This window comes from Chaetodon trifascialis, chromosome 22 (genome assembly GCF_039877785.1).
Source record: "Chaetodon trifascialis isolate fChaTrf1 chromosome 22, fChaTrf1.hap1, whole genome shotgun sequence".
NCBI classification, from domain to species: Eukaryota; Metazoa; Chordata; class Actinopteri; order Chaetodontiformes; family Chaetodontidae; genus Chaetodon; species Chaetodon trifascialis.
In genome coordinates this window covers 19,034,310-19,049,408 of record NC_092077.1, presented here as the reverse complement: position 1 = coordinate 19,049,408, position 15,099 = coordinate 19,034,310, and the positions used below count along the sequence as shown (strand labels likewise).

The following is a 15,099-nucleotide window of genomic DNA, read 5'->3' as shown; positions in this document are numbered from 1 at the left end:
TTCACACCCATTGGTGCAGGATGAGGTCATCGTTAAAGATTCACAGTTTTCCAGGAAAAGACAGTTTTCCAGGAAGTGACGGTGTCATTTCACTGTGTCTTTAACACTCAAAGATCCCAACAAGGATCTTATTGCCTTTCAAATATGAAGACAACAATTCTGTCGCAAACACCAACAAAACACCCCATCAGGGTCCTTCTGGTTTGAGGTTTTGACACAGAACCACCAAACTGTACCTGCACCTCGTCAGACCTGAAGGGACCAGATCGAGTTTTAAATGAAAACCTGACAAATAAGCAAGTTATGTCAAGTATGTTATGAGCGGGTGAGGATGTGTTCAGGTATGCGATCCACCTGTGTGTGTGTGTGTGTGTGCGCGTGTGTGTGTGCGTCTCAGTAACATTAGTCTTTAAACGTCTCACTGGTGGCTTCAGCGTGGGGAGGCTGATGCCCTGAGGACGAGGTCTGAGGATCCATTTCCTACTGCTGCCCTGTTTACTGGGAGATGTAATCATATTCTAGCAGGGCTTCCTTCCTGTAACCCCCCTCCATAACTCAACACACACACACACACACACACACACACACACACACACACACACACACACACACACACACACACACACACACACACACACACACACACACACACACACACACACACACACACACACACACACACACACACACACACAGAGCCTCTCTGTCACCACAGACATGACATCCGACCATCATTCAACTCTGCAAGGAAAGGACAGAAAATGCTGAGAGGGAGGGAGGAAGAGCTGCATTCCAGCACACGACTGGCATCCCATCACATCACACACACACTCGCTAACCTTCAAACGCCAGGGAACACACACTGACGAGGACTGAAATAAAACAGGGAGGCCGAGCAGGGTGGAAAAATAAAGGGACGGGAGGACGGAGGGGACTGTGAAGTGGAGAGAGAGATGATGGAGGCGAGCAGCAGAGGAATGAGCATCAACTGCCTTCAGGTGAAACAGTCCCAGTTTGATAAAACGTGTAAATCAAAGCGACAGAAGGAGAAGTTTTGTTTCTGTGAAAGTTCATTAATGGATGCACACACACACAGCATCGCATCCAGACAGAGAGAGCTGATTTCAGATCAGTTCTGGCACCGGTTAGTCATTCGACCTCGACCAATCCAAGAGCCAAACTGAGCCAAGTTTCTGCATCGCTCGACCCAAAGTTCAAAACAAGCTGGAAATCATCTGCAAACAAACTGTTTTTACTGACAGCAGCTTTCCGAAGTGTCTCCTTCATCCAATCATGTGTTCACAAAGCGGCGAATCTCCCTCCATCCTTGCATCACGCCAATAAAGCAGTGAGTGAAATAAACTGTGGGTTAAAATGGGGGAAAAAACACTTCCTGGGAGCGAACGTCACTTGCAGACTTGATGACCACTTTGCTGCAGCAGGGAAAACGCAGCGTCTCCGGTGTGAATGTCACAGCAGAGACAGCCTCCACCACCACAGCGCTGCCTCATTTCCTTCCTGTGGGAGAGCTCAGATGTGGATCTGACACAGTGGCATTAATGAAAACAGCATGTCATCTGCCGTAAAATCTGGACCAACTTTAATCCTTAACCTCTATTCAAGTTCACATTCACAGCGCGCTCGGGGTGACGAGTCCTTGAAGTGGAGGAAGCACGGCGGGCTAATAAACCTGCCCGACCTGTGGAACAACATCAAACCCAAGCGGCGCTCTCTCCTCAGGTGCTTTCTGAACAAACAAGCTTTCTAGAAATGAGCCTTGAGTCGTTCTGTGGGCAGACAGATTCAGAAATCTGCAGCCTGGGTGAAGCAAGAAGGCACATTTCACACCAGCAGGTGTGTCATCAGCGCTTCATGGCTTAAAGGTTTAACGGGAAAAACAACCACGGATGCTGCCTTCAAGTGCTGTCAGGAATGTGAGCAAACACAAAACAAAAACAGCAGCTGTGATCTTCAGAGGGACTCCATCGCAACACCTCTGCTGCTTTATGGATGCAGTTACGGCTTCCAGACTCAAACAGAAAAGGCGCCTGCAACAAAATGTTCAGCCCATCAAATACAAGCTACAGCCTGGCCGCTGGTTAGCTTAGCTTAGCTTAGCTTAGCACAGACAAACAAGGGGAAACAGCTTGTATCTCAATTATTACACACTGCTTCCAGTCTTGTGCTAAGCTAAGCTAACCGGCCTCATATTCAACAGACAGACATGAGAGTGATATCAAACTTCTTGTCTAGCGTTCCCAAAAAAAAGTAAAACCTTTGCTTTAATACTGCATGAAAAATGACGCGTTTATATGAATGATGTACTTTGCAGCTCTTGCACAGTGAGCCGTGTACACCTGAAGCTAACTGCTGCTGCTGGCTCTTGTACATAAATTACAGCATCTGTGTGTTGAAGTATTCTTCTATGTGAATCTACATGAAGTACTCCTTCACTGAAATAGGACGCACCGGGAGCAGCGCCTCCACCAAAGCAGTGCTTTAGCACGGTGCTATTTTCAGGCCGAACACCCGCTAAGAGCTATTTGGAACGGCAACGTCTTGGGCGGAGAACGACACGCAGCGCAGGGAGACATTAGCACCGCTAGCTGTCATCCACCCTCTGTGATTGTGGGAATCAGTAGCTTCCAGGCCGTGTTCACAAGGATCTGCGGCTTGGAAAATGTGGTCGAGTTAATAACCGTCTCCGAGGTGTCGTGTGTGCTCAGGCGAACGTCTCCAACAGAGCTGCTCTGTGGCTAACTATAGGAAGTGTGAGCAGCTTCCAGGTGTGAAAGCATGCGACTGTGAACCAGGAGGAACCTGCGTGCTAAGCCGACTTTTAATAGATATCACAGGTCCAGCAGGACGGTTAGCCGTGGCTAAGCTAACCGTGCTCGGGTCCAGCAGATGGAGGCCAGATGAGGCTTTGAAGAGGTAATTACCCTGCACCACACCCAGACACTGTGCCCAGCAGGCCGCCCAGTGACATCAGTCTTCTCTGACAGGGAGATGAGAGTGTGTGTGTGTGTGTGTGTGTGTGTGTGTGTGTGAAGGGCAGGTGAACAGATTGAAGCCAACCATCCATGCCTGCACCATCATGCTGCTTTAAAGCGCTCCTCCAAACCTGCTACTGGTGAGTTCAAAGGTCGTCTAGCATGTTGGCGTCACAACAACACGGATCAAGAACAAGGTCATTTGAGGGTTTGTTGTCTTATTCTAGAAACAGGCTGGCAGCGATATGGATAAGATGAAGAAAAGTTTTTTTTTCTAAAATGTCAAATGTAAACTGTTGCAGTCCAGGCCAAATGTTGAAATTTCTGACTGACACTGAAAGCATCATAATGACAAAAACAGTTTTAATTTCTACCAAAAAAAAAGTTTTGTGAAGCCATTTTAACGTGACTGTCCCTTTAAGGAAAGTCTTCTGCTTTTAATGAACTTCACTTATTGATCGGTGAGGTTTGCTCACGTGAGGCGTCCACAGGAAGAGACAGAATCTAAACAGGAAGTCAACTACATTCGAGCTTCTTCCTCTTCACGCCTGGATGACACGCTGAACCGTCTTTGCAGAACCATTATCCTCCGGTTTATAGAGCACCAATAAAACATCACACAGCACTCGTCTCTTCCTCGCTCGTCGTCAGTCTCCTCTTCCTCCGCTGTTATTGCTCAGCTGGTCTGCGGGGACGAGCCGGGAGCTGCCGCGCTGCAGCGTGTTATTAGCAGACATAATGACGGCGTTCTTCTTCTTCTAACTGATAATATGATTTGTCACATCAGGCCTGAAGGGATGTGGGCATGTTGTGATTGGACGGTCTCATAAAGTTTTGTCCCTGAGACGTCTGGATGGACGGTTTGTTTGTTTTCGGTGCCGAACAAGAAGATAAACATGAGGACGAATCAGGGTTTGTGCTCTTTGATGTTTGGCACATTTGAGGAAGTAAAAAGGCAAAAAAAGTTACTTTTTATACACAAACATGAAGTCACGCAGGCCGACAGGTAATTCATTTTTTTAAGACTATGGCAAGGAAGTGGGAAAAATACTCCAAAATAAAAGCACTGATCTGTAAATTCACCACATTTCAAACCAAACATGCACATGAGCCTCTCAGAGTCGACTTACGGGTCACCTCTGGTGTTCACGTCTTCTGTGACAGTTAGCATGATTAGCATGTGAAGATTTAGCAGTTAGCATTGAGTTCATGCTAAAATCACACGTTCACGCTTCGAGCCTGCACCGCAGACAAACCTCGCCGGAGCTTCAGGAGGTCTCAGCTGCTTCACACCCCCAGCAAGAGCAACAGAACGATGAGTCTAATTCTTTCCTCTGTGTCTCTCTCCACCCCGTTTTCTCTTCTTCCTCTAAAATTCGGACCATCCAGAGGAAGCCATCCATCCTCGTTAGCTGACCCCGCCCTGCCCCGGGCCGCCGGCTGTGTGTGTGTGTGTGTGTGTGTGTGTGTGTGTGTGTGTTGTCGGGGGGTAATTAAGGTAATTAGCTCAGGATATCAACATCGTCAACCATCTCCAGGCGAGAGAGCGAGTCCATCAAAGGTTGAGATAAATCATGAAAGCTTTTCTCCCTGACGAGGAGCGTTCAGGTCATGTCAGGACGCCGACCAGCACGCCGACCAGCACGCCGACCAGCACGCCGAGGTTTCATCTGATTATTTTCAGGCCATTTTGATCCATTTCAGCGGTTTCTGAGGAGATTAGGCTGCCAGAACAACTTTAGTTGCTGTTTTTGCTTCTTTTTCATTTTGTTTGACTTGTTCTGATTTATTTCATGTTGATGATATTTGATTTGGTTTGACTTTCAACACTCTCAGCTGCAGGTTTTGCAAAGAGCAGCACAGTCATCATTTTTCCAGCATTTTCACCATTTTTCTTTTTGCCACTCTTTCAAAACAACAATGTATCGATTTCATGTATCAAAAGCACCAAGGCCTTTGAAGCGCACGCACACACACACACACACACACACACACACACACACACACACACACACACACACACACACACACACACACACACACACACACACACACACACACACACACACACACACACATTGAAAGAAGCATATAAACCACCAACCTGCTGGTGGGCTTTTCCCGCTGTTACACGACTCATCAATCATGCTTCCCTCCATTTTCATCACTCACAATCAATCAGATCAACCACCTAACCCCCCCGACACACACACACACACACACACACACACACACACACACACACACACACACCTGGTTGTGTGTATGGCTGGTGGAGCGTGCAAAAGAAAAGGCAGTAATCGGGTTAAACCTCTCAGCGCTCCTCTTCAGCAGCGTCTGCTTAATCCAATCGCCTTCCAGTAAACGCCTCACATGCGCTGGGTTGCCCCGGTAACCCAGTCCCACCCCCCCCCACCCCCCGGTACACAGATCTACAGCCTCACAGCTCTGCGGCGCGGAGCGGAGCGGGTTAACTCGGCTGGCTCCCTTTCAGTCCTTATCTGTGAAGTGAGCTAAACAACAAGGAGGTCTGACAGGGTGGAGCGCCGAATGTGGAGGCCTGATATCAAACAGCAAAACCATCTTTCCGCTTCACGCAGCTGAACTATGTACCAACACTCAACACTGCCTGCTATCATTGAGACTAGCTGCTTTCCACCTGCACACATGGTGTCAGACTCGGACACTTCTGAAGACAGAGAGATTAAAGACGTCTCGTTCGGCTCATTAAGACGCATTTCTGACTCAGTTATCATTTGCTCTGCACAGAAGTCGGTTTAATAAATATTACAAATGAGCCAAATTGAGCTGAGGACTGTTCTCACGTCAGATCAGCTGATGAAAACCATTCGTCTCCACTTCCCCTCGCTGCACCCACAGCGCTCATTCATTAAGGCTCCGGCAGCGAAATGAGATTTTAAAATCCACTTTTCTTGATGCAGAAAACTCTCATATTACTGTTCAGCTCTCGCGCACCAGGTGCCAAACATCTGCCTTCATTCTGCTGCAGGCTGGTAAAAAACCACGAGGAGCTTTTCTGTGAACGCCACACAGCAGCAGAGTTATACGATGCGTTCAATGTCTCAAAACAGGCTTTACATCAACCCACACGGCTCAGCCACGACTCAACAAAGACTCAATGTTATCATTTATTTAGCAAAAATCTCTCTGCAAATGGAGGATTTCAAGCTAATTATAATGAATCTTTACATTAACGCTGATTTTATGAGTATTAAACATGTGACTTTGCATGTATTTACATATCAGGTCTTAGAAAAATGGACACAGGACGCAGGACACACCCCCTGATGGAGCAAATGATCAGCTGCTCTGCTGCAGAGTGAGTGTGTGTGTGTGTGTGTGTGTGTGTGTGTGTGTGTGTGTGTGTGTGTGTGTGTGTGACGTGTGCACATGTATGAGTGTTCGAGGCGTTTCAGAGAACACGCCGCAGCCTGGATGAGTCACGCCGAGCCGACATGTGAGGCCATGCCTTTACGCCGTAACGCACACGCAGCACACAGCGCTGATGGAGTGCACATCTCGCAACATTTGCCCTCCCATCATGCTTTGCAGTGTGATTGATGAGCGATGAAGTGGAGAGGGTTGCAGCACTTGCTCCGCCGTGTCATATGTTTGTGCCGTCAGGGAGGAGCAGGCTGAAAATACATGTGTGACTTCTGCAGGAGCATCCTCCTCTGAGATATCCCCGGATCGTAAACACTCATATTAGATGTTAGGGTCTAAGGAGGGGCTTTCCCTGTGTCTCAGCCAATCACAGTAAGCCATGGTGGCTGTCAGCGCCACCCACAATTCCACCTCTTTGCACAAACATCGATTTTCATGGTTCCAACAAGCAAAAAATCTGCAGTTTCATGGTTTAAAAAACAGAATTCAGACACTTCACAAAGGCTGCAGTGTGCTCGAGTGTGTTTGAGCTGTTTTAGGCCTCCTGATATGAAGAGAACAGGTACAGCACAGGTGTGTGGAACGAGAATGGCACCACAGAAACGCACAATGGACGCATCGCAACGACAAAGCCAGAAGAGACATGAAGAATCAGCTTACTCATGGTGGGAGTGCAGGGGCGGGGGGCAGGGTGAGGCCCAGGTAGGGCGGGGCTTTGGACAGGTGAGGTTATTCTCCGCTGGGTCTTTCCTCGAGGCACTCATGACCTGAGGAGGAAACACAGAGACACATGAAACCACCTCTGTACAAAAAAACTAAAACAAACAAACAAACGAACAAACAAACAAACAGCGTCTGTGGATCAGCGACTCATCAGTGACGTCATCGTCCTGCGCTTCAGCAACATTTATCACTGTTTTCTCACACTGAACAGATGAAACGATCAATTACACACACACACACACACACACACACACACACACACACACACACACACACACACACACACACACACACACACACACAGCTGACTGTGAGCTGCTCATTAACATCTTCACTGGGATATAAACGTCAGGTGAATAAAGAGCTTTTTGTCTTTTGTTGGTGTGTGCGTGTGTACATGTGCGTGCGTGCGTGCGTGCGTGCGTGCGTGCGTGCGTGCGTCCAAACGAGCCCAGCCATTGGACTAAATAAGCGTAATCTGATGACTGTATGCAGTAATAATGGGTAATTTGATCGCTCTGCAGATGCCTGCTGGATGGGGAGGGAGGAAGGGGTGGGCAGGAAGGTGGAGGGAGGAAATGATGCAGGTGATGTAGAAATTAAGTCCCCCCCCCGCGCCCCCAGATGCTGGAGGATCCAATATCCTCCCGGGCTGCGAGTAAAACCAGCAGCGGTCAGCAGAACGCGTCTGCAGCAGCACAGTGACGAATAAGCAGCAGAGCGGCGATCTGTGCAGAGAAGCATCCACAGAAAGGTGGAGAGAGAGCTGACGCTGCCCCACGGGCGCCGTCCTCTCCGCCGTTACCGTCCACGCTGAACTCTCGGTTTGTTTTAGGCTCTGTGAAAACTCCTCAGCGGAGTTAAGGTGCAGCTGCGGTTTGACTGCGGCTGCAAACATCGTCATCAATGCGTCTGCGTCAGCGTTTTTTAATCAATTACTTAATAAAATGACAGAAATCATTCCCCAGAACCCAAAGTAATGTCTTCAAATGTCCAAAACTCAGAGATCTTCAGTTTAACAATGAACCATGAAGGAGAAATCCTCACTTTGGAAAAGCAGGAAGTAGAAAATCTTCCTGCTTCATGAATAAATAAGACAGATTTCAGTGTAATTAGTAAAAACAGAAACAGCCAGCAAGCAGATCTGAGAGCAGAATGTGTGAAGGTTTGAGGACTTTATAACACTCGAGGGTGGCTGTGAAAAACCCTATTAGCTGCGAGGCTGTGACCTGGGATTAGACGCACCATATGTCCACCAGCCAGTTATTAAGCCTGAAACCAGCAGAGCTGCTGTGCGACAGCCAATCGACCACGAGCTCGTGAAACCTGTGTTTTTTGCTCCACTCTGGAGCCCCACAACAACGCCGTCGATGTGAAAGCCTAAAGCTGAGACAGAGGCCTGGTTGGCAGACGTTAGCGCCGGCGTGGAGTCGTGTTTCCGCCTCCTCTTCGCTCTGTCCCCAGCTGAACGCTAACTCTGTCGTCACCGCTTGGTGCTCATCAGGTGGTGTTCAGGCTCCATCAGAGCTGTAAAAGCACGTCTGGACTCTCCAAAGCCTTCAAGCCGCCTCAGCTGATCCAATATTTAACTCCAGATATTATGATCTTCATCCTCGGTGCAATAAAACTCAATATTTTAGAATATTTTGGCACCAAGGTGAGACTGTGAGACGATGAATAACAGTGAAGAAGAACTTGAGTTTTATGCCCTCGTCGACCATGCAGGTCACCAGCTGAGCTCACCTTGACCTTTGACCTTAGAGCACCAAAATGTAATCACTTCATCCTTGAGTCTGAGTGAACGTTTTTTGTGCCACATGTGAAGCAGCTCCCTCCAGGTGCTCCTGAGCTCCGGCCGCAGCCGTCATAAACACCGAAAGGTGAATAAGGCGAATCCGTGAAAAGGGCGAATTTCGCCAAACCGTAGCGCCGCTCGGGTGGCGAGCCTCTTCTGTTCTGAGCTGTAAACAGGCCAGCAGCTGAGAGGGAGCCACTGCGACGGCGTGTTAACGAGTAACCACGTAACCTCACGCCGGTCAGACCTCTCTGCGGCGCTTTAACTACCCACTGACACCAACGTTCAGCCAAAATCATCTGCATCGCCTTCACGAGCCCACGCTGGCCAAACGGCGGCGCGTTTGTTGGACGGGAGGTTAGTTACATCTGATGCAGGGTCAGGAGCCAATGCACGCACGCACACACACACAAACACAGGCCAGAGGGCGGCTCAGCATCTGGTGGTGTGTTGTGTTGCCGCTCTGAAGCCGGGCATTAAAAGAGAGAGCGGCGCTCTGAGCCAGCGGGGATCAGCGGCCAATAAAGACGGGCAGCGGCAGCACCTCGGTGCCAAGGCCTGGACGGCAGTGAGGGAATGTGGAGGCCCTGTGTGTGTGCGCGTGTGTGTGTGTGTGCATGCTGGGAGACTACATCTGGTATGTGGGTGGGCCGCCTGCCTCGTGACGCCGGGTGAATTCTGCTGCTCTGTGCTGAAATCCTGATCGGACGCCGGCTGACCTGCAGCTTCAGGGACCCTGCAGGTTTCACAAAGCACCATGAGAGACTTTTAAAGGCTGTTTAAAGGAGCAGTCTGACATTTTTTTTGGAAATGCACTCATTCACTTTCTTGCCAAGAGTCAGATAAGAGCATCAAGACCGCTTTGGTGTCTGTGCAGCAGCTGCAAAGCTCCACCCGAGCAAGTTAGCCTAGCTTAGTTTAGCTTGCACCTTCCAACAGTTCTAGAACCACAACCTGCTGCTGCAGTTGTTGTCAAACCGTCTTAAAGCCTGTTTCTGGACTGCAGGTGTGTTTATGTGTGACGGACGTTTAGTCTGAAGGTATAAAACGGAGAGAGAAGAGAAACCCATGAAGTCTCTGTTGCTACGTTACAGACGTTCAGTCAGACAAAACCTGCTTTTGAGTCGAGAAGCCACCTGATGCCGAGCAGCCTGGTAAACAGACAGGCCTTTCAACGCCACACACGCACGCACGCACGCACGCACGCACGCACGCACGCACGCACGCACGCACGCACGCACGCACGCACACACACACACACACACACACACACACACACACACACACACAGAGGCTCTAACACAGACAGAAAGAGAACAGAAGGAGGAGATGAACTAATTTGTGCTTGTTGACCCTGACGACGGCGGGGCTTTTCCATTTCCTCTCTGTGGCCGAGCCACACATCCTCCAGAGCCTCGATGGGCCCCGCGGACCAGTTTCTGGTTTCTGTCACCCAGCGTGGCCATTGTGCTAAGATCCGTACTTTAACACAGCGAAGGCAGCTGTGTGCACATGCAGCGCTGCGTTCACTGCAGGCTGGGAGAGCAGAGTCAGCAGAGGTTCACGCTGATTTAACAGGCCGTCTGTGGAGAAGCTGAGCCTGAAATAACTGGAAACACTCAATTTGACGCAGCTGATGGAGGATTAGCCCATCAGTTGATCAAATCAACACTTTTTGGTCATTTATTAGGAAACATGTCAAACATCGGCTTGTTAAATGTGAAGATTTGCTGCTTTTCCGTCTGCAGGTTGAGGCTTTTCAGATAAAATACAGGACTTAAACATAAAAACAAGCGTAGCTCAAGCTGGAAACACATGTAGGCCTTGTGAATGTGAGCTTGTGATGTCCAAATGTTGCATTACAGACTTAAACGGAGTCAAATCAGACTGTGTGGGGAAATCCATAGCTGTGGTTCAGAGCGATCAGCAGGGTGCAAAACAGTCGCTCTGAGGCTGAAATGCCACACAGGGCAGCAGCTCCGTCTAAAAGTCGGCGGGGGGCCGTGTGTATAAAGATCAAGCGTTGACAATGGCGGCGTGACGGCGAGTCAGACCTTTAAGTCCAACCTGCTGCAGCAGCAGCTCGTCCTGCCGCAGAGCCCACGAGCAAGACGATGATACTGAACTGCAGCTACGTCTGTCTGAGCTTTTACTTTGAAGGTCAGCTCGACAAACACACAAAAATCTACATTTTACCACCAGATTCTTGTACTGACTCTCCAGTGTTTGCATCGACAAAATCTGGACTAACTTTTGTTCACACAACCTGAACGCACATTGTACATATTGAGCTTTGCAGTTAATGAGGAAGAAACATGAAGACTAGCAGAGGCAGACTTCCTGCTGCATGTGTTCGGTGTCTGACGGTCTAACATGAAGTCTGCAGGGCGTCCAGACAAATCGAAAGTTTGTGAAATGGTCATTTATCGCTCTTAGATTGAAATGCATGTTTGCAGTTTATATTCAGACTTTTTTAGGTGCATCAGAGCTGGAAAGGCCTGATCGCAGAGACGCGACTGAGCAGCGCAGCAGTCACACAATGGTTGCACATGAAAGCTGATAAGGCGAATACTCTGACCCTGACACATCCTGACATGCTGCTGGTTTCATGGCAGCCTGTGCTGAACCCCACAGACGCAGCTCCGTCCAGGAAGAGGCAACCCGAGCTCTTTAAGATGACAACAATGATACGACGGCAGGGGCCCGCGGGAGAGGAAAACACACTTTTCTGATTAAACAGCTGATTATGGTCTCAGTTTGTGGTACTTTTGCTTGATGCTGGAGGTCAAATATGACCCTCCGCTTAATCAAACACCCCAGTACTGCAAACCTGACAAGGTTTCAGGTCTTAAAAACACCTCACAGGAAGCAGGGGACGTACTACCGCTGCATGCCTTGTGTTTCCAAACAGTAAAGCCCCTGACTGGTTAAGCCGCATTATCCTGAAGCGGGATAGGAAGGATTGAAAGACGCACCACTGTTAAGTCCGCAGCATTAAAATACATCATTGCCTGCCATGAATTTCACAATAAAATCAGCATTTGTTTTTGTTTCGGGGAGGATTATTCCCCTCCTGTGAAGTGCTGCTGACTTGGATGTGTTTCACAGAGCAATGAATTGGTGAAATAGATGTTTAGAAACATTCAGATGTGCTTAATTCTTCATTCAAGCCTTGAAATGCTCTAATTAAAGTGCACAAGCCTCATGATGAACACATGTAATGATGCTCTTTTATTCATTTTTACAACGTGTGGGTTTACTCGTGATATTTCATTATGTACACTGGTAAAATAACAAGGTTGTTCTGTATATTTTATAGCTTATATTCATGCAAAATGATATGGAACTGACACGTTTCATGCTCTTATTTTGAAAATGACTTCGCCTCATATCCGTTTTCAATCCAGTTCTATGTAACTTCACGCACCTTGCTACCAAGGTATCTATCCCTGCTCTCGCGAGGCAGGAAAAAACGCACCGCGCTAAACTTTCTCAAAGAAAAGCGCAGAAAAACCCGCATCCACGCGCCCACCTTCATGTCCGCGTGTTTTTCTTATTTTACAACGTCAACAACTGAGCTCCTCGAGTCATTTCAACGCTACAGACGCAGCAGCTGCAGCTCCGAGCTCATCAAAGTGAGTGACAGGCCCTCGCAGCCAATCAGGAGCCGCAGAGCTCGCGGCCGCAGCCAATCGGAGACCATGATTGGTGCACTGGCCTCATTGATTCCGTTGCGGGAGGCAGCCTTGGGGGTTTCGATCGCGTCAAGTTCTTAACAATCAGCCACAACACGACCGGAATTAAGGCGACTTGAAAATCAAAATAAAAGACTTCGTGGGTACTGAAGACTCACTTTGGCACACTAACAGAAGTTAATTTAAATGAAGTTATTAGTTCTCCTGTACACCTTAAGACATCGATGTTAGCATTTCAAAGAAAATGTTCACTAAGATCAAATTTTGATTCAGGTATTTTAGAATTACTCTATTTCTACATTTTAAACAAATGTTTAATTAAATTTACTTTCTTCTGGTTACTTTGGCAGTACATATTATGTTCTTTTAATGTGAAATTCACTGAAGTTACACCTCTTCTAAATGTTAACACTTGTGCTGCTGATAATAGGTCTGCTGGTAGCCTGACTAAAAATAATAATAACAATAAGAGGAGACAGCAAATAAAACTGTAAACAATGACAGTATACTTCCAGGGATGAATCTGTTTTCATTCCTTCATTAATATGGGGGTATTTTGTATGCTTTATGCCGACGATAACAAGCTAGATCCCGCGCCGAACCAGTTTGACAATATGCTTGTAAATAAGAGTTTTAATTTGTAGGACGATACCGGAAGTCATCTTGTTCCACTCTGCTAGCTCAACAGCGGTGGGCTTGGCTAGGTAGGCCTCGGTGAATACAAATAAGCACAAACTTTACAATGATAAAACACAATAAAGCCTCTTTCGTAAACGTAAAACAACACGAACGAATTCACACAGGCGCCCAACAAAGTCCCAAAAGCCGCGGCGCCATGTTCCGCTTCACTTTGAAAAGCTACCGTTAATGAGCTACCGTCATTCAGCCCCGCAGTAACGCCACCGTTTCCACTGACAGATGCATTTCAGGAGCTCGACAAGTTCCCAATCTGCCCCAACACGAGCGAACAACACCGGAGCGAACAAACTCACGGAGCCTCACCTTGCTCTCAACTCGACGGTCCTCCCGGATCACATCGCTGCAGGTATTTCCCTGGCCGAACTGGAGCGGAAAATGTCCATGGTCCCGTACCAGGAAGTCCAGAGCACTTCTGAAACTCCGTGCAGGATCCCAGCCAGGTAGCAATGCGCCGCCCGCCGGGCTGATCTGACCTCACCGGGTGGATGCTGCCGCCGCTGCCGCCGCTGCCGCTGACGCCGCTGCCGCTGCCGCAGCTGCCGCTCAGTCCGGCCTGCGACGTCCCTCTCACGCACGAAGTGACCGGAAAAATGTTTGTTTTTTGTCTTTTTATGTCCGTTTCGTTGAGCTTAGAGTTACAGAAATATAGATCCTGACTCCAACCACACTTCCACGGTTATAATCCCCATTAAACAAACAGCAAACACAGTTTTAGTTCTTTTAGGCATTTTTCCAACATGCATCACTTTCAGTAAATTAAATAATTCATGTGGAACAAACACATCGGCTCAGCTTCCAGCAGTCTGATAAAAGGCTCAAATAAGACTCATATCACTTCAATACTACTATAATACTATCAAATATCCAACAGAAGTTCATAAGAGCGTAAGCCTTGTGGATATATTCTCTAATGATGAATTACACACAAAATTAATCAAATAAATGCACGATTAAATAACTATATTAACAAATCTGGGCTAAAAAAGGTGGCTGAGCTGCAGATTCACCAAGATAACGACTGAAAACAAATGTAGAAATATATTTTAGGTTTTTTTCTGTCCCAAAATCACAAAACTCACGTGACTTTTCAGAGTGTCATGCAACGTCCGAGGCCTAAAACCTTCAATCTTCCAACAAAAAGCAAATAATAATGTCAGTTAACCTGCGGGAAATGTTAAATGTTCATATTTTCCTGCAAGAATAACAACTGAAAAAAATATTCCAGGATATAGTTTTGTTAGTTTTCATCATTTGAAAGGCTGTCACAGTTAAATCCAGCATGTGTGCCATCAAACTGCATGCGAGCTAAAGCTGAGAAGCACATTAAAACAAAAAAAACAGTTAAATAATCCAGTAAATGTGATAGAAAATCTAAGCTGCAGGCTGAAGTGGAAGTAAAGCTGAATTAGCCTGTCGGGCACGCTCAGGCTTGACCTGCCCTCCATCTATCTGATGTAAATCAAAGCTTCACATGACGTCAGCTGTCTGACGCGACGTTTCAGATGAACTCAGTAACTTCTTTTTACGGCCTCCACTTTCATGTCTGTGAACGCAGGGTGTGTTTGGAAAGTCTCGTGTTAGCCTCAGCGGTGAGCGCGTTATCACTACACGAGTTATTTTCTCATAAAACAACAGTTTATTTGCTGATTCAGCTGCCTTTTAATACATCTGCTCTCCAGTAGCATAAACATGTAATCTAATCTGTCATGTGACCGCAGCTTTCATTTGTAAATGACGTATTACATCACCGCAACATGTACGTGTGTTTGAGGCCGCCGGTGCTCCGAGT

General features: G+C 47.6%; 1 protein-coding gene across 1 annotated transcript in view; it reads right to left on the bottom strand.

The window, feature by feature from the left end:
• The window catches only part of usp6nl (USP6 N-terminal like), a 60,184-nt gene extending 46,404 nt beyond the window's left edge, over nt 1-13,780 (bottom strand). The window contains exons 1-2 of the mRNA XM_070992286.1: nt 13,614-13,780; nt 7,059-7,165 (exon numbers count right to left, since the gene is read on the bottom strand). Coding sequence (XP_070848387.1) covers nt 7,059-7,062 — 4 coding nt within the window. The 5' untranslated portion in view covers nt 7,063-7,165; nt 13,614-13,780. The remainder of the gene's footprint in view (nt 1-7,058; nt 7,166-13,613) is intronic.
• Nucleotides 13,781-15,099: the final 1,319 nt, after the last annotated feature.